The sequence below is a fragment of the Lepisosteus oculatus genome, chromosome 7 (assembly GCF_040954835.1).
Source record: "Lepisosteus oculatus isolate fLepOcu1 chromosome 7, fLepOcu1.hap2, whole genome shotgun sequence".
NCBI lineage: Eukaryota > Metazoa > Chordata > Actinopteri > Semionotiformes > Lepisosteidae > Lepisosteus > Lepisosteus oculatus.
This window is the reverse complement of record NC_090702.1, coordinates 39,884,732-39,910,489: the sequence shown is the minus strand read 5'-3', so window position 1 is coordinate 39,910,489 and position 25,758 is coordinate 39,884,732. Positions and strand designations below refer to the sequence as shown.

At 37.3% G+C, this 25,758-nt stretch overlaps 1 protein-coding gene across 2 annotated transcripts; it reads right to left on the bottom strand.

Annotated features, from left to right (window-relative positions):
• Positions 1–8,177: 8,177 nt before the first annotated feature.
• On the bottom strand, positions 8,178–24,760 carry LOC102688584 (pendrin-like). 2 transcript variants are annotated; one of them, XM_069192493.1, is made up of 22 exons: positions 24,652–24,760; positions 24,094–24,150; positions 23,198–23,338; positions 22,419–22,558; positions 19,996–20,106; positions 19,520–19,704; positions 18,944–19,108; positions 18,212–18,364; positions 17,042–17,124; positions 16,735–16,882; positions 15,865–15,978; positions 14,789–14,866; positions 14,570–14,665; positions 13,636–13,742; positions 12,942–13,011; positions 12,544–12,636; positions 12,360–12,455; positions 11,171–11,401; positions 10,815–10,869; positions 10,380–10,525; positions 10,211–10,291; positions 8,178–9,216 (listed from the first exon to the last, which is right to left on the bottom strand). In XM_069192493.1, the coding sequence occupies exons 3-22, from the start codon at positions 23,326–23,328 to the stop codon at positions 9,193–9,195; spliced, it is 2,307 nt and encodes a 768-aa protein (XP_069048594.1). In that variant the 5' UTR covers positions 23,329–23,338; positions 24,094–24,150; positions 24,652–24,760; the 3' UTR covers positions 8,178–9,192. The 2 variants fall into 2 exon arrangements, with proteins under 2 accessions (XP_069048594.1, XP_069048593.1); XM_069192492.1 differs by having other exon boundaries at positions 24,094–24,239; positions 24,652–24,758.
• Between the last annotated feature and the right edge of the window lie 998 nt (positions 24,761–25,758).

Genomic DNA, 25,758 nt, shown 5'->3' with positions numbered 1-25,758 from the left:
TTTATCATGTACTAAACCAAAACACGTTAGTAGTGCTGGTAGGCTTGAAATAAGTCCTCAGATGACCACACAATCTTTCAAGCACATATTTGCCTACTACAGTCGCTAACTGATTAATAAGGGAGATGACATGTCTAAGAGTACTAAAATACAAAGATGAAAGGAAAAAGTCAGCACCTTTACACCTCTGTTAAGACACCTCCATCATGTCTCTGCAAGTTTTCTTATGCAAAATTTGGAATATATAGGTATTTAATATAGGTTTTCTCTCTTCTTTTTTTCAGCATGGAATAAACCTATGACTTGTTCCTATACAGTATAGTGCTATGAAGTTGGATACAAATATAGAAGACAGTAACTGTAATTTATTAAAAAAAAAACATTTAAAACCACTTTCAACAAACATCTCCTTGATGTAAAAGCAACTTTATGAACATAGATTTTCAAACATTTAAAAATCTGTCAGTAAAGTACAGTGTATATTGTGGTACACTGTAAGCCACCAGGACAAAATCTAAAATACCAAACTGCAAGAGATGACTGTAAATGTAAATATATTTGTTTAAAAGCTGGGCAATGAAGAGCAGGCAGATTATCGCTGTAGCGGTGAGGTTTATTAATAAGGCAGAATTAAGTGTTCTGGGCTTTCCCAAATTAGGCCTCATTTCTCTGTTCATCGCTGTGGTGCAGCCACAGAGAAACCATGCAGGCTGATTTAGGGTTCCCTTGATAAAAGACAGCTCCCAAAGGGGGATGCACTTAGCTAAGCCTGGCTATCATGATCAATGGTCATCCATTGGCGCCTATCTGTCTAGGGAGTGCCAGTTGGACATCTGGACTGCATTACTAAGTGTCAGGACTAAGTGACTCATATCTCACCTTGATCAACCAATCAGGGACTGGTAGGGCCGAGTAACCCACGTGGGACTCTGATGCCCATGAAACTTTCAGCCAATCAACGAGCTGAAGTTCCTCCAGGTAAAAACAGGCAACACAGAGAGCCTGTGAGATTCAGAAGGGATTCAGGAGGATTCTGTGGACAATTCTAAAGGGAATTCAAAGGAGAATTCCAGGGCAGGAGGGCCCAGGTGCAGAAGGCTCCCAAGGGCAGGACATTCTCGCAGCGCGCCTCCTGACCATCCTGAGACTCAGCCCGGACAACCACGGAACGGCCAGTGTGTCCGAGTGCCAGAACTTTCCTTTGTTCTAAGAGTCTAGAGTGGAGGTTGCCAGAGAGTAACCAGCAGCAGGCCTCGTGAACAGGTCGGAACTGTGGACAGCTGAATCACTATTCAGAACTAGCTCTTCATCAGGAACGAACCGGTCCTCTTCCTGACTTGCTGGGACCCACAGTCATCTTTTCTCCTGCGCACAAACTTTGCTAGTTAAAGCCAACAGTGAGCATCAGCAGCGCACCGTCGCAAGCCGCACAGCACAGCCTGGCACGGAGCCAGAGAGCGCGGATTGGACAGCAACAGCCTGCAACTGTTTCTTTGTGCCCGCAGGAGATCTGAATCCCCAAAGATTGGATGAGTATTCAACTTCAATGCATTACAGCTCAAGAATTCAATTGTTATCCAAACCAGTTGATATCAATTTAATTCCTAAGAGTTATGTACTTGTTTTGAGTATCTAATGTAGAAGTTGTAACCAAGTTCACTTTACTGAACGTATGTCCTCTTGATATATGTAACTCTTTGTAACTGACCGAATATACCTTTTGTATTCTGATAACCCTCTCGATAAGATCTGTTAGGTTTACATGCATATTCTATGTATTAATAAATGTATCCTTGTGTATTAGTACCTGTGTGTGTGCGTTGTTTGAGTTATGTCGCATGGTTGGATTCTAAAGCCATCAAAAGAATCAACTTTGTGATTTACTGCTACAATTAATAATTGTCTCAGTAAATGCCCAAACCCTACAGAACTGGTGCCTTCAGAGAGCCACTACGTTACATATTTGGCGTCCCTGAGACGGTTTTTCCTACATCGCAGTTATCGCTTCTGGGCCGCAGCTCGGTGTTGGAGCTCCACTCACAGCCAGAGGAAGAGGGAGAAGCCTGAGATGTAGAGGTTCCTCTGGGCTCTGAACAGCTTCATGTGGTGGTGATCAAACATGTTGGGGTGAAGCTTGTCACTCATGGTGCGCTCTGCTCCCGAATACTTCCTCACTTCCCGAATTGCATCTGTAGTGGGCACGGATGGAAAATGTCTCTTTTTTTACGACATCGTTTTAAAATACAGATTGGAAACTTCAAAATGCAATTAGAGGCAGCAGTCCTTGAATTATACTGCACCAGTATTGTTAATTACATATACTTTAAATTGTTACTATCTAGGCCACTTGTTATGATAAACAAATTGACCATTTCATGTCAAATCACCTGATATTTTACAAGTTCACCGGCACTTGGGGTTCAGTTTGAAATACAAATTTACTGCCTCTAGTTTATGACATTGAGTTTAAAATATTGAAAGGCTTGCTGCACTCAGCCACTGGAGGTAGTCGACTTTCAAAATGGCAGTAAAGTGAACAATTGCGCAAACGGTAAGCGTATCTGGTAAAAGAGTTAACTCTTTTCCTTAATTTCTATTTAGAAATTTGCATGGATATTTGGCCACTGAATGTCATTCAACATGCTTCAGTGCCAATCTAAACATTTAAGCAAGCATGACAGGTCAACCACAGGAAAAAATCTAATTAAGCACTATTGGTAAACAAGAGAAATGTAGAAATCCACACAAACACAAAGCTCACATACGAAATAACCACCCATCTTGAATATTCAATGAACATGACTTTTAAGTGATGAGAAGGAGCTTTAAAAAAAGAGTGTACTGTTTATATCTACAGTGCTGTGAAAAAGTAAGTACACCCCATGAAAAGGTGTGTGTTTTTCAATGTATTTGCATGTATGGATATTTGATCTTCATTTCAACAATATTGATAAAGATAAAGGTGATCTAATTTAACAAATAACAACGAACTGTATTCTTTGCTATCATTTATTCAACAAAAAAAAGTCAGAAATGTAATTGTCTGCTGTGGAAAAAATAAGTACACCCTCTAGCTTCAATAGCTGGTGTTGCTTCACTTCTTGTAGACTTTTCTTGTAATTTTCTTTCAGTCTCCTACTTCGACTTGGAGAAATTTTTGCCCACTCCTGCTTACTAAACTCGTTCAACTGTGTGATGTTTGCATGTACTGCCTGCTTTATGTCCCCCCACAGCATTTCTATGGGGTTAAGGTCTGGACTTTGACTTGGCTCTCCATTCTTTTTTTTGAGCCATTCTGTTGTGGATTTGCTGTTGTGTCTTGTTGCAAGATCCTCTTATGGATCAGCTTCAGCTTTTTGACAGATGGCCTCACAATCTCCCCAAGTACTCTCTGGTACAATGTGGAATTCATGGTTGACTCTATGATGGCAAGCTGACCAGGCCCTGAGGCAGAAAAGCAGCCCCAAACCATAATGCTTCCACCACCATGCTTTACAGTTGGTATGAGGTTCTTTTGTTCAAAGGCAGTTTTTGGTTTTCACCAAACATGACGTCTGGCATTGTGGCCAAACAGCTCTATCTTTGTCTCCTCCGTCCAGAGCACATTGTTCCAATAATCCTGTTCTTCACCAACAGTGGGTGTTTGGCAAACTTCAATCATACATCTGTATTCTTTTTTGAGAGCAGAGGCTTCTTCCTTCCTGACCTTGCATGTAGGGCAAAGTTGTGCAGTCTCATTCGGATGGTTGACTCATGCACTTTGACATTGACTGAGGCAAGACTTGCCTGTAAATCCCTTGATGTTATCCTGGGGTTCTTGGAGACTTCCTGCAGTATCTTTCGATCAGCTCTTAGTCTGAATTTGGTGGGACAACCTGGCCTGGATAGATTGCCAGTGGTTTGAAATTTTCTCCATTTGTAGATGATCTTTTGGACAGTGGAGAGATTGACTACAAATTGCTTGGAAATGGCTTTAAAACACTTCCCAGACTCATAGGCATCAACAATCTTTCTTCTGAGGGCGTCAGAGAGCTCTTTTGATCTTGACAAGATGTAGCCACACACCTCAACTTCTAAGATCAAACCAGACCACAGGTTTCTGATGTTTATATAAGGCAATGCCCTCCAAGTTACTCTAATCGTGTTCTAATCATTTGCACCTGTTTTGGTGCACCTGATTCTAATTTTAGGCATTTGAAACAATGATAAAGGTAGGGATGTACTAACTTTTTCTGCACAAGGAAATTGCATTTCTGTTTATTTAAATAGTACAAATGAGTGCAAAATGTGATTTTTCAATGTTATTTTTTTAAATTAGATCACCTTTATCTATTAGTATTGTTAATAATATTTAATATCCTTTTGTCCAAAAATGTAAAAAAAAGACAAACCTTTTCATGGGGTGTACTTACTTTTTCACACCACTGTATACAGTTCTTCTAAGCTTCTTCATTTTTTAATGAATTCTGACAGTCACGGAACTTCCCAAACTGACCTGTCAAGGAATGATCCAAATATTCAATATTACTCACAAAAAAGAAACATGTCTGTTTACTTAACAAGACAGCCATGTGTAATGTAAAACAATAAAGATTATTTACAAAATACAGGCAGACACTTTTTCTTAGGAGTCTCACAGAGGAATTCAATAGCGTGTTAGCAGAGCTTGGTTATTTGTACCTGAGACACCAGGTGTCTCTCATGTGATGAAAAGAGATCGATACTAGTTTAGTGCCTGAGACACCAGATTTACTACTGGTGTTTCAAAAGTTTAGAAAGTATACTAAGGTGAATGTATTCTAAGAAACAATGTTTAGATCCGAAATGGGATGTTTCCTGAGGCTCAGAAAACCATAATGAACAGATATGCATTCAACCAACACTTAATCTCCTTTGATGGAAAGAGAAGGCACAAAAATTAATAATGTTGTCAAAAGCAACATCATTTATGCATGTATATTTTTAGATTTTTGATTATGTACACAGATTTTGCATACTGATTAAATGGTTTGATGTCATTTTGATTTTGACCGATTGTTCCAATTTCTAAAGTTAATAAACTCTGAAAGGGGAATATGTACAGTGTGAAAGAATATACTACACCAAATACAGTGCTAGACTTTCGCTTAATTCCTAGCTTAATTCAAAGCATTGTAATTCATAGTTGGACACCCCCTGTTCCCAGAAATGGTGAGTATTGTGAGTGTTAGCAATGCAATCACAGGACTCTGTTAAAATATAACAACTAAAACAACAATTGTATACATCTTAATGTCTGAAATCCTGTTGTTTTTTAATCTTACTCTTTCTTGTTTTTATATTTAAGTCTATTTCCAGTAACTCCATGAATTTAAGGAGTTCATGCTAACTATGGTACAGTAAGTGCTGTAAATATTGCCAGGCAATAAAATATTCATGTTCGGTACATTATGAGAAAAAAAAACCCAAGACATTCAAAAATAACTGGAAATGATGGTAAATTTACAATGTGAAATTTGTCACTGTTATGATCAACAATAAGCTAATAGGATACTTTTCCCACAGTGCCTTCACTTCATTCTTTGTAGGAAATTGACCTCACACTAAATTACACAGTTGGAGGACATTTGTTAAATAATATAAGAGGAAAAAAACATAAAATAAACTTTATTAGGAGAACGTAAACCACAGGTTAAGCCAGTGGCGTGTAAATTACATGCCATTCTCAGCTGGCACAAATGGCAGCATTAACTCATTAACTTGAAAATACTGCCATTAAATCGTCTTTCCTCTGTTGACTAAGCAGTTGCGCTCTTACCTAGAAAGAAGACAATGAGGATAATAATCATAGAGAGAAATCCCTTGTATCGCGTATCACCAGGCAACGGAAGGTAGGACCCTGTGCGTGCCTATTCTGGAAAAATGTGGTATGGTGACAAATAGAGGGACGAAGACGTGGTCTTGAACTAAAGCTAGGAGGTCTAAAGCCACCTTGCCTAGTGTACAGTAGGTATCATACTGGAGCTTTCGTTGGTCACTTCTGGTCCAGAGGAAAGAGTGACACCTACAGTTCCACCAACATTACTTGCAGCAGGACCCTGGTTCTCCCAGCAACTCTAACCCTGGTTCTGGAGAATCAGTCCAGCTATTTGCACCCTGAAGCCTGGGAATGGAAGAATAATGTCCAGGCCCAGCCTTGCTTAGATTCTATGTTTTAAACTATATAATTGCTGTCCAAGAACCCTGCCTGGTTTGAACAGAATTGCAACGACACATTTATTTATGACAATCGCTTGAGAGTTCTATCAATCTGTACTCATCAGAAAATACCTTGTTTGTTTAGTTTTTTAGTTGGTAAATGATCCAAGGATATCCCTGAGCTGTTTCTTTAAGAAAGTATAGGTGACACTCTCAACAATATTACAGAGCAGCCTTCTCTCTACACCCTGTCATTCATTATTAGTAGTTGTCCATTCTTCCAAAGCAGTTTACATTCATAGTTTGTGATTTTACTGAAGCAAACTCAGAGTTCCTTGCTCAAGGGTCTCATTGTCCCACCAAGGGGTTGAATCTACTATTGTCTCAAATACAAAGCCATAACTACTACTCCACTGCTGCCTTCCCATCTTGTTAAATGTTCAGGATATCCATTATGGAAATAACCTAAATTGTATATTTGTTACATGACTGACTAAAATGTTATTTTATTGCGCTTTTGTAATTCTATGAATTGTTCTATGCCATTTCATTTGTTTATAATGATTTAACAAGATCTTTGCATATTGTTGTGTCACAGCATGTTCTATTTAAACATTCTGTTTTGAAAATTTCAATCATTTTGTGAGATCTCTGTTAAAACTAACCTCATATTACAGTAAAATGTCCTTGGAAATATTAGCTGCCAAATAAACTAAAGATAAAATAAGATCAGATAAAGGTAAAAATTTACTATTTTTTAATATTTGTTTACAAAATATACATCAAGAGACCGTCAAAAAATCTAAAATTTTAAAACTGCAAGGAGTGATGTTATAATTATGATCAAAACTACCACAAATGTTTCACCTATTTTGGATGTGTTCAGTTTATACAATAAACGCAAGAAATTTCAGAATACTCAAATACCAGGTTCCTCCACCTCTGTGGTGATTACGTGTTGAGGATTTGACACCTCAAGAAGCTCAAGATATCTGTGGTAACACAGTATCGAACCACTACCACTACCAGCAGCAGATCTGTAATAGTTCTGCTGGGTTCTTGTGGCTTGTTATATACTGGTGGTGATTTTTCATTTGTTAATCATAGCTCAGAAATCATTGATCTTCACTGAACTGATAGATTAGCCATGTCGCTGTTACCTTGATGTACCAGACGCAGGGATACAAGCAGTCATGCCTCTTATGAACTCAATCACATCACCCCTTTCTCCCACAACATGGAACACCAAGGAAAAGGCTTAGTCTGCTGCTACTTTATATTTATTCCTCAGGAATTGTTAGACACTACGTGCTGGGATTTACTCAATTATTAGTTAATAATTAGCCATTCCTATGGATTATAATCTGTAGTATTTTGATAGCGTAGTGTATATTCTATTTTTAGACATTTCAGTAGCTTTAGTATTAAATAAAAAAAACAAATCGCCACATTTGTCTTATTAATTGGGTTCCAGCAGCATAAGGAAGCTAGTTTAGCTTTTTCTTTGACTGACAATTTAGCCGTTTGTCTTCTGTCTGTCAACAACTGGAATTAATCATCTGGGGGTATTGATCTGGGTGGTTTCTTGAATCATGCAGAAAATATTTTTAGCAACACAAAAAACAGTTATGATGTCCAGTTATGTTACATCCAGTAGAGTCCTTGTGCAAAAAACATAGTGAAGAGGGATTTATGCTGCAAAGAAGCCAACACTTCAGGCAAAAATATTTTCTCTATCTAAATAAATTCCGTATACTGTATATAAATCCAATATATAAACATTTCCTTCAAAATGTATGATGTGCAGATAAATCAAGAACCAACAAAGCATATGTCTTCCAGTTTGTTTTCCAAACTGTTTAAAAGACATCTCTTTCTGAGGCTGCCCACATATCAGAGTTCAGCACTTTAACCACATGTACGTACTGCTCACCCTTTGTATGTCCCCAGAGAGTCTGATTCATAGACCATTCAACCGAAAAACAAAATACAACACGAAATAAAGAATAATTTTATTGATATGCACAGAAGTGCAGAACATAAGTTTCTGATTTGCTTTATTCTCCCATAATGTATCAACATTTGCTTTTTAAACACTACTCCTAGTTTACATTTTGCATATCAATATACAGGTTTAAGGCTTCAGTAAAATCTCTTACCTTTCATTTGCATAACATTCTCATTAGCACTCTGTCATTTTTCAACACCTTTTTGTTTCCAAGGCTTCATTTTCAGATGGGCTTGCCTGCCACAACAGGGCAGGACTGAGTACAAACAGTTGGCTTCCTGTACCCTACACATTTCCTGTCTTATAGATATTACGACGTCACTCGGGAATCACTCTCTTCTTCTTTGAGAGGTCAGTTAGGGCCCTAATAGTTCGAGCACAGGAAGACGGCTTAGGAGGGGAAACCAACTGTTTATTCACACACTGACTCTGTTGTTCACAGGCATGTGAAGATGACTATAAGGTTTTAAAGACCTGTTAGAGGCAGCAGTTAAGACTAAATTTTGTTTTCTTCCTACAGACAGTGCATAAGGCGGTGTGAAACCTTCTTCACAAAATGCTGCTGAAAAAGACTTGAGCTTTCATTCATCTATGGAGCCACATCTGAGTGATTAATGTTCAGACTGCCTGTGTCCAAACTGCACTTCCACATTAATGCCTTTACACAAAAGAATTGTACAAAGCAAGATTAAAAGCCATTAAAAGTTCTCAAGCTCAAAAAAGGGACATACATTATTGTATCATGAATGCCTAATTACATAAGCCCTTCTTTAGGAAAATCATAACCTCGGAGGCCTTGTGGATAGTTACAGAAGTGTGATAAAGTGTAGAACAGTGCAGGTCCTTGAGCAGCTGTTGACTTTAACCTCCAGGTATGTATTAGCTTCTAATAAACCGGAATGATAAGGGTGTAGAGTAGAGAGGTGCAATAAATGTTTTCAATGTTTACATTTGTAGAATTCGAAACACATCCTTGAGAAGGAGATGAAAAAACCCAAAGCCCAGGCTTAGCTAGACAGTCCATGGATAGCCTATATAAAAAGGAAGAAGAATTAGGTACAGCAACAAGGAATCTGCTGAATTTTCTGTATGAAGTGCTTGATGTGCCACACGTCAGGCGGGGCAGTACTGTTGCAGAACCAAACTGCTAACAGTACGTGTGGCATTCTTGCAAGTGAGGAATAAATCAAATAAAACCAATAATAATTGGCACATACCATAAATGACTCTACAAACACATTTATTTGCTTAATGAATCTAATGATAATTTCTATTCTTATGCTACTTTATACCTCAGCTTCAAAAGTTCAAATCCATCTACAAAATGATACAGTATATTAGCTTTGTCTGTTTTCCTTAAGTGATATTACATGTATATATATGATATTTGTACAATTTGGGGGTTAACAGACTACTAGAGTGATATTACATTTTCAGCTTTGGGAACCCTGTTCTGGGTCCTGGACTGTACACATCTGCAGATTCTGTGCCTGACATTGGAGAAGGTCACTGCTCTACATTGAGAGAGTGGAATCTTTCTAACCACAGTGACATGAGCAGAAGTAAGATATATGATTCACACAATATCACTGGTTTATTAAAACATGGGACAAATGTAAAGCGTTGATATGTTTTTACAGAATAACTTATTCCATAAAGTCAAAACCTGTCAAACAGTGGCCCACTAGCCTTCTGAAGTTTCATACACACTATTTGAATTGAACAAATTATCCAATTAATGGGTCAGAACAACATCATTTCCAGTCTGTAGAAATGTTTGGATTTTGTCTGGTAGCAAAAGTTAGAAATATTTAATTTTAATAAGTGAATGAAGGTAAGCATCTACTAAATGGTGCACTGAACATATTTCTAATATTTGAAGATTACCTTTGATGTATTACATCTCCCTTTGTTTTATAAAGCATATTTTCAGTGCATACTAGGATAAAAGTCAATCTTTCTGATAAATACTTTTAATTTAAGTGAAAGAAAAGAGTACACAAGGCAATGATCTTTCTGACTTACCCTTCTTTGATTGTCATAAGTTTCTTCTGTTTCATCATCGGTGAAGGTCAGAGGCTCTTTGGAATCCTGCATCAAAGAGATCTATAGAAAAAAAGTAATAAAAGTAGTCCTGTAACATATAGTGTGTCCTCAATGCCATTTATTTTCTAGGTACAACATATATTCTTACCTTTTCAAAGATTGGATCTTGAATGGCGCCATTTATAGTTTGTATCTTAATAAAGAGGACTGCGTCATGCACAGATATAAACATAATGTCTTTCTTCACTGCGTCATCAAAAAAGCCACAGAATTCCATTTTGTGAGCAATTTCATCTAACAAAAGAAGATATTTTGCATTATTCACAAATATGATGCAAACAGCATTGTAATACCAGATATCTATGATTTTCAAATTAAAATAATGATATAGTATTAAACAAATGACAGATGTACCATTGTATGTATTTTGCAGCAGTCTGCAAACTCTGCTTTTCAGAGTCAAGTATTTGAAATGATTTTGCAGTTTTTGTTTACTAGACTAATATAATAAAACTAAAAAATCCCTCCGGTAGATTAACATTTATTTAAACATTCACTATAAATTACAATATTGATATCATACCATCATATCCAGCGATATAGACATTCACACCTATTTTCTGGAATTCTTTAATGACCTGTTAGGGCATGAAAAATAATTAGGAATCTGTATAATGAACAGTTTTATACAGGTAGCCATTTAAACTCTTAAGCATATAATTGCTTTGGGGGTTTAGGACAATGTTTTGATGATTGGCAAAACACTGTGCTAAACCCCCAAAGCAATTATATGTACAATACTTTGAAATGCCATAATAACAGCAATCAGAAAACTATAACGTCTCTACTTTGGAAGCAGTAGCATTACAGTGAATTAATAGGATTTTTCTGTTTGGAAAGGTCTTTGGATCTGAAAACGTGCAGAACGGATTTACGTACCAACTTTAAGGACTTCACGGATACGACGTCAAGAAAGGATGCCGCAGACAAGTCCAGGATGAGGCTGTGGAAGCTGACTTTAGGCACTGCCACCTTCACAGGCAGGTCAGAATCCCAGTCCACTCGTATCTCCACCTCTGTGGTGGGAATACCACTCTCCTCCATCTCCTCCAGGTCCTTCTCCATCTCAAAGCCCTCGTTATCAATCCCCATGGTAGACACCACACCGTTCTAGCCAGAGAGAGCAGGACATCCACTTAAATCACAAGCCACAAAAACAAGGCTTGTTGAGAGAGAGTGCAAGGGCTGTCATAGTTCTGTACAGAAGACAAAATCATCTTCAAAACTAGAGCCGTTTACTAGTTGATTCTTGTTTTGAAAAATTTGTGGTGAGTTTTGCTACAAAAATAGTGTACGGTATTTAAAACTACACTAAAAAGAAATATACAGTACTTAGAATCACGGATGTTCTTTTTAGGTTTAGCCATGTTGTCGCAAATTTTCCAAAAGCTTCCGTGAGATTCAATGAAAATGTTAAGCACACAGTCCCCCTAGTGGATAGAAATGTTATTGAAGTTAAAACTGCAGGTACTGGGAACATTATGAACACAAACCTTTCCCTACAGATTCCTCCTATTGTGGGTCATGGAGGAGCTGGAGCCTATCCCAGCAAACAACAGGCGCAAGGCAGGGTACCCCCTGGATAGGACACCAGTCCATCGCAGGGCAGACAAACACACTCATACCTAGAGCCAATTTTCCAAGAAATCAATTAACCTACCAGTATGTTTTGGGATTATGGGAGGAAACCCATGCAAATACAAGGAGAAGAAGCAAACACCATGCAGATAGCACCCCAGGTCCAGAACTGAACCTAAGGCCCCACCTTCCAGAAAAATCATTCCAGAACTTGTGCTGAAAAACTCTGTTTTAGTAAAAACAGACTTGGCTCTTACACAAAATACTGTAGCTCAAGTCAGACAAGAGGCAACATGTTGACTTGGTAGAATCAGAATTGTTAAGGAACTGCATATAATATTTACCTCCCAAAAACATTAGGAAATGAAAATACATATATCACAAAGTAAAGAATTACAGAAACATTCAAATAAAACATGTAACCCAATACTTTACTTTCTTATTTGTTATGATGTTCCTAGCATCAGAAACATACACACACAAATCTTACCTTTGTAGCTCTTAACCTTCCTTTCTTAATGAGATTCTGGATCATCCTCAGTGCCTTCGTCCTCTTCTTCAACACTCGGGCAGCATCAACACCGACCTGAATCACAAATTTAGTTTAAAATGCTGTGGATTTCACACAAAATTGACATTTCTCAAGACTAGTGCTTCTGATAAAATCAACTTACTACTGCCTTCAAGCGGTCTTTAAAGTAGTCAATGTTAGCGAAGTAAATTGGTGAATTGCATTTGAAGATTTTGATTCCAGGTATTTCTGCAACCTGGAAAAAAAAACATAATATGTACAGTACAGTATTTGATTAGGCACTGGAACATCAACAGGAATCGTGTTAATTAGGTTTTGAAAAACTCTGTTCTATCTAATTGAACCTTTTTAATGAATTCTTGTGACACAGAAAGACTACTCCACACAGAATAGGAACCTAGAAAGTTTGTTTTAAAGGGAGTTCTTTTCTTTGAAAATAAACTAATTTATAACAAATATATATGCATATTCAATGTTATATACACAAGTTAGTGGAAGTGAAGGGTGTTTTCTGTCAGCAAAAAGGAATGTGTGTCTTACGTGCTTGTAGTCTTTGATATTCTTGTAGATATCTGTCCCTGGAAAGTTCCCCAGAGCAGAACAGGTGGGGCTGAGACCGAAGAGAAGAGGTCATTAGCGGCTGAGAAATATTTGAACATTCATAAACAGGGGAATGAAGTGAACATTACCTAATGTTATTGCTTTACTGAACATTGCTGAACATTATTATAAAATAACAATACCAAACCAATCATACTGGATGCTTTCCATTAGGAGACACTCCCCTTATAGTCCAGAGAGCCTATAACATCAACCAGCACGGGTCTAAATGATATTTGACTCCTCCCCAAATCCACTGTCAAAAAGACTCAGATCTGTAAGTATTTCAGGGTTATTTATTCAATAGTAATAAGAACAGCAACAAACAGCTTTATATAGCACTTTAATCAGAAAGGATCCCACTGTGGTTTAAATATAAGAAGAGGAACCACATCATCCACAACTGAGCTGCAGCCCTTACCTGAATGATGCCTGGCAGCTAGTCTGCACAAGCAACAATCCTGCACAAATATCAGGTGAATGGCTTCACCAGCTGAATTGAGAGTTAACTTTGGGGAGTCCAGAGGGGAGGCTCAAAGAGGAATTTAACCATGACACCAAGGTTAACACCAATACTCTTACAAACACTGCTATGGTATCTTTAATGTCCAAGTAGTCAGGACATGTTACTTACAACTGAGTTCTGTACACCACCGTGACCAACTCAAACACAAGACCTGCCAGCAGCCCAAGGTCAAGTCCCAGGATTATGGATCCAATGCAGGTGAAAACCCAGATTATCTGAAAAAATATACATTTAAGAGTTTCACGATGTCTTCTCAGAATAATAAAATTAAAAGCATTTGAGAAGAATATTTCAATATATTCTATTTTACGCACTGTTTTGAAGTTTAATCTCTAAATGCACAGGACTGTAGATTCAAATAAACAGCTGCAGCTCAGGTACTAACTACTGAACAGGACTCCACTACTCATAATCCTCCTGCATTACCGAATTGTCTTTTCCCTTAAGGAGCATTAGTCAGAGGTGGTTGAGGTTATTGTAGCTGTGAGCTAAAGAAAATGCTCAGTTCAGAGCTGTTTAGCTCAGGCATACCCTACTGGGTCAGAGGAAATTAATCTGAGCAAATTGTCCTTTTATAGCCCGTGGTCAACTAAGGCCAAATAGGTTGCATCTTGTAACTAACGAATAATCAATTATGCCTTCCTAGACTAGAAAAGCATAATTAGTGTAGACTAGTGTTCTGTGTTCCCTGCATGTTATTCACACAGATAATCCCTGACACAGACAGCTAGAATTCCCTCTTGGAGTCTCTTAATATAATGGGAAGAAGTTAAATATTCTGTAAAAGGACCCCTAAATATAATGGTACAGTATATTGGCCTAAATCACAATGCACATCAACAAAGGCAATAAAACCAGGCTTCCTGGTCCATTATTAGAACTGCTGCTCTTTCCTACGTGTCAGTTCTAAATTCTGAAGAGGCAAAGAACTCTTAATTACTTCTCCATGAGAATAGTGAACTTCAATTACTTTGAAATGAACTCATGTCAACCTGACATATTTTCCCCAGCAGAAAGTATAAAATGGTTGTTGAAATCTTACAGAGTCTATTTTGTTCTGCCTCCACAGACGAGGAACATCCAAAACTTGCATGAACATTCCTTTCAGGTTAGCAATGACGATGGCAGCCAAGACAGACTGCAAAAGAGAATTAGGTCTGAAGGTTATGAGCAAACACAAAACATTTCAACCTACTGAAGTAAATTTCTATTACATGGTTTAAGAGGTTAACCTGATGTGAAAAGAAGCAATTACACCTACCTTTTGAAGAGGTTCCAGCAGGCTGCCCAGTGCAAATATAACGATCATTACTATTGCAGCTGAGATTATGCCAGCAACCTGATGGAAAAAGCAAAGCTCAAGTCAATCTAAGATCTGATGGAAAAAATGGCAGCCTTTTCAATGGTGATTTTTTAATCTTGTACTTTTACAGATATCAAGGCATTGCACACTCCATTAATTCAAGCCCTTATTGAAAAAATGTTCTTCGTTCATTCACTTTACAAAATTATTTTTCTTTTTAAAAAGCATACTTTTACTTTTTTAAATTTGCCTCTGGTTTGCTACCATATGCAATTTGTGTAAGACTTTAAAACTGACTTTAATCATATTACTTATTGTGAGTGACAAGTAAGATTTCTTTAAGATAATAATTACACTGCTATTTGATCATCTCTTATCTTGACTTTCTCCTGAAAATAACACGACAGAATGTCACAAAAAGTGACAATCCTTATCGCCACAGACTGTCAGCCATATTAGAAACAGTTCCCTGCAGGCTCTACTCCCACAGAAAAATGCAGAGCCACAAATGAGCTTCCTGCTACATTGCAAGAAACACTCCGGAATTGGAGAGTAATTGTTCTCCAAAATAAGAAATCAAAATCCAGAATTCTAGCACCTGCCAGAATCAGAGCTGCATCTTATCCAACTAGGGGAAGGAGCAAAAAACTCAATAGTGCTGGCAGCCCGGTATATGATTTCCTGGCACAGCCTGAGTGAGCTCTCTTAAATAATATGTTGTTCTTATTATAGTTATTTTTAACTGTTTACTAATTGTTATCACTTTGGTAACTCTGTAATTTATTAGTCATACCAATACATTGATATGGTAGGTTATTTGGCTTCAGGGAAAATTGCTCCTGGTGTGACTGCGTGTTTGTGTCCTTGTGTGCCCTGTGAGGACTGCTGTCCCATCCAGGATCTATCCTGCCTTGCGCCCTTTGCTTGCCCAGAGAGACTATGGCACCCCTTGGACCCTGTACTTGATAAAGGGCTAAAAAATTGATGGATGGATTTGTATTCTGCCCTGAGTTGAAACTAAGTGCTTGCCATACCTGTGTCTTTCCACCAGTGCTCTCCTGAACAGCTGTGCGTGACAATGCAGTGGTGGCAATGAACCCAGAGAAAGCTCCCGTGAAAATATTGCAGATTCCAAACGTAAGGAGCTCCTGGGAAATAAGATGTTGTTGGTCTTCATGTGCACAAAGAATTACATTGGCTAGGACTGAGCTTCAATTAGATTAGGGGATGCAATACACATTTAAAATGCACCCAAGTAAAGGGGCTCTATAAACATACAGCTCCAGGAATGATCTACTCACTTCTTCCACAAATCAAGTGATCAAAATTTGTAGGGTCAAATGATGGGATTGCTGTAGAATTCCATGTTTCTGACTCCATAGTGACTGTATTTTAATAGCATTAATCCCTCTTTACAGCCTTTAGAAATACTATTTATAAAAATAAACACTATTTATACATGACTATAAAGAGACAGTGCCTCACAAATAAATATTTCCTCCACCCTCCATGTTAAAGTAAATCTAAACAAAGAAACCCAGCACTTGGTCAATCTGCACATTCCTTTTGTTTTGCTTTTATTTTTATTATATCAGAATATGGGAGTTTAGTGAGTTAAAAAAAGAGTTAGAACCAAGGCTGGCTGACAGGGAGAATTGCACATAAAACTGTAAGAATATATAACAATTGTTTTAAGTATTGCCCAGAGTACATTAAATGTAGTAAATGCCCTCATCAATACATGTATGTATATAACATGGTACGTACACACTGCTTTCTCAGGGTTTGTTTCTCTATGAAGGATAACACTAATTGAACAATCTGCATTATGACCACATAAATAATACATTCTAAAAGGCTTTAGTGGGAGAATCTGATTGAGAGGGCACAATCACGGTACTAACCTGATTTCCATCTATGGCGTAGTCATGCTTTGTAGCGTACACTTTACCTACAGAAACAGCCACAGCATACGCAACCACAGCCGTGGAGAAACTGGAGCTCACAATGCTCGAGAACAACGTCACATCAGGGTTCTGAGGGGGCAGAAATCTAATACATACATACAACTGTTAGAATAATTCAAATTCATCTACGTTGCATTTGATAAGAAGCAAGATTGCTACTGTACCTCCTACACTAAACTTTAGCCAAAAAGAACAACATAACTGTGCAGATTGCTCCTATGACAAAAGCTGGAATTCTGCGTACCCTCTAGGGATGTTCTGTACAATGTTGGCATTATACTTTGCCTTCAAGTTTACTCCATACGAAATGCCTGTTGCTACGATAGTCTGTAAGAGAAAACAACAACAGACAGCAGTTATCTTGTCACTAGCTTTGGGAAGGTGATTTGGTAGGACAAATGGAAACATTGTGAACTGTAGGAAAGAGAGAATGGAGCACTATTTTAATCATCAGGTAAACACCCATTAAAAAGTGTGAAATGTAAAAATAACGAACGTTTTTCTCATAAATGTCAAAATCATTATCTTCATTATCGACAGTAAAGCAATGTGTTAGCATTCTCATTCTGATGAACTGTGCAATTCCTGTAGGTTTTAATACATATACTAAATATTAAACTGAAAAATGTCTTACAAGTTTTCTAAAAATGCTACATATAATACATTCTATTCAAAAGCAACAAATCTGTAGAAATTTACAGGCCATCTATAGGTTATTTTCATTAGTGAAAACCACAGAATTGTAACATTCAAAACAAACACAATTACTGCAGCTCATTTAGATGAATTTAAAATCCTAATAAAAACTTACTATATTGTCCAAGATTTGCTTTGTAGGCAGGTTAATGACATAACACAATATACTATCATTTAATATAACATGAATCTATTAACATTTATGATAAGAAAGAAAAAAACATATTTTGTGAGAATAAAAGATGACGTAGTTCTACTGCACTTGAATCTACCTTATGTAGTCTAAATTGACACCCAGATGGAAAGAGCTCAGACTCACTTTGTAAGGAGTGGTCAATAATTCTGCTGGCTACCTTCACCATCCTGTCTGTTTTTATTGCATGTGTTTAGGTTTTCAAACCAGGCTACCACAGTGAATGTTTGGACAGATTCAATGAAGGTTCTATAGATTAAAGTCTTGCAATGTTGCTATTTAAGCCAAATATACATAATGTTGAACGCCCGATTCAAACTATGATGTTTTGTTGCCGAATCTGTTTGCAGATCTGTTGTGTAGCTGCAAGTATAGAAATGAAGAAGCACCAGTAATGAAGAACATAACCTTTACTGAAAAATGTGGCTATTACATTCCTTTTTCTATTATTCTACTTCTTCTGTGAATAATGTATGTTTGGATGTTTCCAATAACTGAAATAACGAGTAACAAGAAAGTACTCACCACTATCACTTCAATGGGAATAGGTACTGGGATCTTATGCTGGTATTTAGTATTGATTTCCTTGACCACCATCACAATAAGAATTGTTAACAACCCAGCAACCAGGTCTGCAATGTTGGTTTGCTGAATGTTTTTAAATATGTCAATGATTGGCTAAAGAAGAAGAAAAAAAACAGCGATCTTTTTAATACTTTGCCAAAGTTGGTTTAGTTTAAGACTAATGTTTGTTCATCCATCCATTTACTATGGATTGGTACAGCGTGATGGGGAACCAGAGCAATGGGTGTAAGGCATGGTACACCCTGTACAGGATGCCAGTCCATTGCAGGGCACCAACTGACACACTAATGCCGGGGAGAAATGTCCTAAACCAGTTAACTACCAGTACATCTTTGGACTGTGGCTGGATACTGGACCAACGAGAGGGAACCCATGCAAACACAGGGAGAACACATACTGTATAATCACATCAGATAGCACTCCAGGACCACTGTGCCACCGTGTCGTCCCTGACTATAGTTTGAAATGTACTTAATTTATGCAGAGTTAAGAAAGTGTTTTCAGGTGTTTTAAAATATAGCTTAGAAAAGATGCTGTTTTTCAAATGATTATCCCATTTAAATCAAGAGTCACATCTAAAGGACAGCAACATGGCAACATAAGAATGCGAGAATACTCTGAACTGTGGAACTGACAGAAATTCCCAAGATATTTGTAGGAAAAAATACTCACGTATATAATAGATAAAACTCCGTTGTAATTTCCTGTTGGTACAGCGAGGATTATTTTCACTTGAGAGACAAACACTTGGAATGCAGCTGCAGTGGTAAATCCTCCAACCAAAGGATCAGAGAGATACCGGACTATAAAGCCAATCTGCAACACTCCCATGCCCAGCTGTAAAACAAAATGATCACTACAGAGTTTAAACTGTACAGCATGGACGAAAGACAGTAGCATGACTGACAGAGCCGTAATGTTAAACTTCGCTCACTAAGCTCACAATGTTAAACTTCGCCTCAAAATGTGTTGCTTTAAAATAATTAAAAGTGCCATTATTTTGCCATGCCAGGAATTTGTAAAGCTGCACTGCTCTAGTATACCGTATGCATAATACTACCAAATTCCTAAATTTCTGGTGGTGATACTTGTTTTAAATATAAACTTATATGTGTAGGGTCTGGGTCTTTGCAATCTGACTGAGGAATTCAACATCACGCAAATGGTAATCTGTGAAACAGATTACAATGTTCCTAATATCTGTAGAAACAATAATTAATAGATGAGTATTTTCTTCATTGGTTTTACCTGGAAAAATCCAATGAGATAGGTCATTGTTATAGCCACAAGTACTCTTTGTGCGTCCCGGGCGTTTGTATCGATTATAGCTGTTCCATTGCCACTTGTCCCATTAATGGTCTTTATGAAGTTGGAGTCAGGAGTCATGGTTAGAACCACTGATCCTACCATCAGAGAGGTCACTGGAAAGGGGCCTGTTGAGAAGTAAATAGAGGTGCAGACCATAGTAAAAATGAAACACTCCCACACACAGTATCACGTGTGAAACAAAGTATCATGTGGCCCAGCTACATTTCATTCTTGTCTTCCTGGTTGGGAAGCATGCGCTAAGCTATACAGAATATGGGAAATTGTCACAATATTTCTGACTTGTAATAAAAAGTTCTTCTATAAGTTTGTTTTAAAAAAAACTGAACACGGTTGGAATTTCTGTGCAACATTTTAATGAAGTGGTATGTCAAAGCACATTACATGTTCAAGCTTACCTACAGAAATGTGTCTTGAGGTCCCCAGAATGAAATAGGGTAAAATTGGGAAAAAGGCTGCATACAGACCATATCTGGGAGGGACTGAAACCAGCAGTGCAAAAGCCAGACCTGTACGACAAAACAGGAAGGAAAAAAACTCATTAAGTCTAAGTCCTGTCATACATTAGGTTTGCATACCCCAAAAATCTTTTTTTCTTTTCAGTCACACACCTCAAAAGGCACATCCTGAGTTGTGATGTAGAAAGTAAAGGGACTTTTAGGACTGATGATTCCAGGGAAACAGAGCCGGAGAACTACGATAGAAGACCCCCATTGCCTAGTTTTGAATAAAGCTCTCTGAGTCTGTAAACGGTCCCAGTAGAGGTCTGTGATGGCAGCCCATCTGACTGAGACTGACAGAGAAGCATGTAATGCTTTGCAAATCATCAAGAAAAGCCGAAAAGCCACATGACAAGAGACAGAAAACAAATACAGCTGACAGATATAATTTTAATTTTAGTGTATTGTACATGTAATTATAAACTATTAAGAAGGTTTAATGTAGGACACAATAAAAGCATGAAACAATATTTTTTATGACATGTTGTTGAGATGACTTCTAATTTTGATTATATTGATTAAATAAATAATAATTAATTATAATAATTGCTTACACTTATATAGTGCTTTTCTGGACACTCCACTCAAAGCGCTTTACAGGTAATGGGGACTCCCCTCCACCACCACCTGCATGATGCGACGGCAGCCATAGTGCACCAGAACGCTCACCACACATCAGCTATCAGTGGGGAGGAGAGCAGAGTAATGAAGCCAATTCATAGATGGGGATTATTAGGATGCCATGATTGGTAAAGGCGAATGGGAAATTTGGCCAGGATGCCGGGGTTACACCCCTACTCTTTTCGAGTAATGCCCTGGGATTTTTAATGACCAATGAGAGTCAGGACCTCAGTTTTACATCTCATCCGAAGGACTGCGCCTGTTTACAGTAAAGTGTAACCGTCACTATACTGGGGCATTAGGACCCACATGGACCACAAGGTGTTGGCCTCACTAACACCTCTTCCAGTAGCAACCTTAGTTTTTCCCAGGAGGTCCCCCATCCAGGTACTGACCAGGCTCACACCTGCTTAGCTTCAGTGAGTTACCAGTTGTGAGTTGCAGAGTAATATGGCTGCTACATTTTCCAAAGAGTCTTAATATGTTGTTCAAATTGCAATCCTGTATCCATCAAAAGCCCACAATTTCTGACAAATTCTAATTTCAGCAAAGAATTGAAAACAGAGAATTGGAGGCAACTTCTTTACACAAAGGGTTGAGAGGAGTCTGAGACTCCAGCCAGTGGGAGTCACAACCGATACCACGATTTCTTTCAAGAGGCAGCAGGGTGAGATCCTCAGAGCACTTTGCTAATCAAAGCTTCAATGTCATGGCTGGATGCCTTGTTCCAGACTCCTGTAACATTCAGAACATCCAGACACACACCACATTACTCTGTATATACTGAAGCACTTCCACTTAAAAGGTGAGATGACATGAGAATGTGGCAGACCCTCGAACTCCATGTGCAGTTCTGAATTCAGAAGACTCTCTTGTTAGTTGTGTGCCTCAATGTGTCAAAACTCAAAAAGAAATAAAAGAAGGATAAATTGACAGAGCTTAATCTCCCTTGTATGAACATGGAAGTTCAGGCCCTCCGTGTTACATTGTCAGCTGCTCCTCGAGAACTGCGTTTGCAGACCTTTATCATTTACTTGGTTAACAAACAGTCACATTTTAAAGATTTCTGGCCTTCTGAACAATCTTGAAAGTCTGCCCATTGTTCCATATCAGTTTAAGTAGTTCTCCAAAAACAACCAATGGTAGCACTATTAAAAATCTCTTAAATATTTTTATAATTCTCTATCAGCACTAATGGAATAATTCAAGACTTGGACACAATATTTCGGAATTAGAAGACATAAAAAGTCAAAGCCAAAGAAAGAAAATCTGTGACTTGTCTTTTTCCAAATCCAATTCTAGACATGTAGAGTATTTTCAGTATATCTCTATAATATTTTCCAATTGAAACATCCTGCAATCAATTTACTAAAGCATACAGTGAATGATGGATTAATAAGATCAATAAGATATCTAGTGAATATACTATACAACAACACTGCCAGCAAACATAAAGCACACAATGAAGCAAAATGTGGCATGTATTTGTCTTTGATTTTATAAGACCTACATGTCCCTTTGACCTTCTTTGATTTTACAAGACCTACATGTCCCTTTTCTCTTTGAACTACTGTTGCTTTAGTATCGGTGAGTGAATGAACTTATCCTTGCCCAAATCATAACTTTATACCTTCTCTTTGGAAAACTGCTGTGCCCATGTTACAATGCTGCCCCACATATCCGTGTTGGATGATACTTACCCTGTAAAGTACACACAAGTCCAGTACTGATTCCTGAGATAATGTCACTGGACAGCCACTCCTTTACTCTGTAGTTAGGCAACCAGTCCAGAATGGGGAACATACTCTTGACCACACGTAGGGCCCTTTTGCTCGAGCAGCTTCAAGATAAACAACAGGACGTGTTCAGTAGAAAAAAACGTTATTGGTTGAATTCTGTGTAAAATGTCTCCTGTGTTCTTAGCTTTTTCATAGGCTGCATATCACATTGCATGGATTTAATGTTGTCCCTGCTGAAAATATTAGGCTATTCCCCTAAATCTAGGCACAGGAACAATTCTCAAAGTTGACTGTGAGGGCCTGTAAAATGGAAGGACATGTGGTACAAAGATGAAATGTACACTAGGTAACAGAACCTTTCTATTAACCTTTCTATTAAGTCCCTCTAATAGTTCCTTTCTTTCCTATGTGATAAGCCTTTGATAATTTGTTCAATCTGCATCTGCCATGAGATTTTAAAATAAATTAAGAGAGCAGAATACATATCAAAAGTATAGGTTATTAGGTGGAGTCTAGCTCATTTTATCAAAGCATGACAGTTGGCTACACATCCAAAGCAGGAAAGTGATGTGGCAAAATAGTACTCTGAAAAAAGACCTGTGAAGGTGCCTTTTCTCTCTTCTTTTACTCTCTGAAACTGTGAGAAGCACAAAGACAAATAAAAAGAATCCAGACTACAACTTACACCAATTAGAGTGTGTGAAAGGGTGTTGCTATCTCCCAACAAAGAAAGTACTTACGTGCATGACTTTTGAAGTTTGTCTCGGAAAGTCTTAGGCACTCTGGCTTTAGTTTCATTGTCTTCTTCAAAAGTAGGTTTAGAGTAAATTGGCCGTACGACAAAGTAATTATGTTCAGGAGAACGATCCATTATCTCTTTTCTAAGGAAACAACAGATAAAATTAAACATACATGTTTAATAAACATTTTACTGATTTATATTACACAGAAATTTCAAAATAAAGTATGATTTTATTATTATTTGGTTCGAATAAGAAAACCTTGGTGTACTATCAGTGCACGTTGGTAGTGTTTAAATTTTTGACACTGCAATTTTCCCTGAAGTAAAATATACAAACCATTGAAGTGATATTAAAACTTGGTTTAGCCTCATACAATGTATGTGAAATGATTTAAACATTTCATTTGAAGTTAAAACAAGGACAAATTAAATTAAAAAAATTCAACAAACCAATTTAGAATTTATAATATTTTTATTTTTAATAATGCTATATGCAGTTAAATAATAATTATGTACTATTAAATGTGATCATTTATTTTATTTTATTATTTTATAATCTGGAAAACTATTGCTTGAGCATTTGACAAATATCTGCAAAATCATTAGAATAATGTAGCTTGTGTTATAATATAATTTGCATACTGTTCTCAAATTCAGATAATGTAAGTAGATCGGTTAATTATTGGCTATAATTGTATTGCTTTTTTGTTTTACCATACTTTATAGTGAGTATATATTTTCAAAATCCTTTTTTTCTCATTTTAAACATATTTAATATACAGAAAAAGATAAAGGTCCTAGAAAACCTAATCAAAATATCTAAGATACAGTTTCTCACTGACTACCATAAACTCTCAACTGTCCAACAGAGAAACACAGGCTTAAAGAACTTACCACTATTTCAGATGAGCTGTTTGAAAACAGGATTGTGTTGTGTGATTATCTCGTAGTCTGAAAACGAACAAAATGTATTCTACTTTCACCTCCAACTCTGAGACGATCAGGAACTCTTGGTCATGTGCTTTTCTGCAGTTTTATAACTAGAAAGTTATAGGTGGTTTTTTTAAACAGGATCAGTAGTAAAGGTGCTTGATAATGTCACTAAAGGTCTTTATTGCTTGCCAAGAAACGCGGCTTGATCCTTTACTTTAATTAAAAATGTAAATGCATGAAGAATCGACACACATTTTGACAGTGTGGTATTCTCTAATCCTACCATTGTCATATGATTAGTTAGTACTATAATACATTCATTTCATTTTATTTTAAACAAAATAAGTCAATTTCAATTTAAAATATATTAAATTATACTCTATATTTCACTAGATAAGATGTCTCTCATACCCCTCCCCTTAAAATATTTTAAAAATAGTTTTTAAATGTTCACGGAACTTGTCTCACACAATAACCATAACAGCATTTTGATTAACCCACAAATGAATAATGAATTACCTTAGCTTATTGGTATCCCTCTTTTAGAAAGAAAAATCCAAACTGTTGAATTTTGCCTTTGGTTTTGCTGTTTATATAGGTTTCAGCAAACACTCTGTTGTTATTATACAAGGAAAATGAGAACTAACTGGCACAAGCTTGAACAAGATTTGTTTCAAATGTCATCCCTCCCCCTTTATCTAATCTGTTCTGATTTGCAGTTACTTTTTTCATTCAATAAGGGGGACTTTATTTAGCCACATAGTTGTCAGTTTTGTTCTTTTGCAAACACATTTTGTTACAGATTGCAGGGTCACACAATGTCTTTGCGAATAGTGAAAAAAAACAGAACAATCCTTCATGAATCATTTACAGTATTTTCCTTTTTCATATTTACTTAGAAAATATTTAATTTTAACCTTTAAATGCTTTCTAAGGCTGGTGTAATTATTCAATGGACACTGATCTATTTTTCAGTTTTAGAAAAATCTTTTTTTAATCAAACCTAAAGAGTAAAATCTTTTGCTGCCGGTGAAATTTCCCCAGATTTTACTTTCTTCACACTATTGAATGGCATGTAGTTAAGCCCATTTAGAGAAACTAACACATTGCCATATGTTTTATGCATTCTATTATCAGATCTATTAAAGTACCAGTATAGATGCTTTTACATGGAAAAACTTAACTCATCAAAACACATCGACAGACCTTAAGCCTGTTGTTCCTAACCCTATGCCTTAAGCAATTCTGTATATCTAAGCACTAAACTAAATGACAGTTATTGAACATCCATCCATCTGATTTCTAACTGCTTCATCCAATTCAGGGTTGCTAGGGACGCAGAGCCTATCTCAGAAAGCAACGGACGCAAGACGGGTTACAACCTGGGCAGAATGCCAGTGCATCGCAGGGTATACACAACACAGACATACCCACACTTCCCAGAAGCCAATTAACCTGCAGGAGGACAGTAGGAGGAAACCAGAGCACCCAGAGGAAATCCGTGCGAACAGGGAGAGAGCATACAAACTCCACACAGACAGACCCCCTGGTCCAGAACTGAACCCAGAGCCCCAGTGCTGCGAGGTAGCAAGGCTAACCACTGTGCACCTGTATTGACACATTTTT

What these genes read in the sequence shown, in the direction of transcription:
- LOC102688584 (XM_069192493.1), bottom strand. Translation starts at nt 23,328, where the DNA reads ATGGATCGTTCTCCTGAACATAATTACTTTGTCGTACGGCCAATTTAC. An exon ending in ACGCCATAGATGGAAATCAG is followed by an intron (nt 15,979 to 16,734) that starts GTTAGTACCGTG and finishes CTTATTTCCCAG; the next exon opens with GAGCTCCTTACGTTTGGAAT. An exon ending in CTATATCGCTGGATATGATG is followed by an intron (nt 10,526 to 10,814) that starts GTATGATATCAA and finishes TTCTTTTGTTAG; the next exon opens with ATGAAATTGCTCACAAAATG.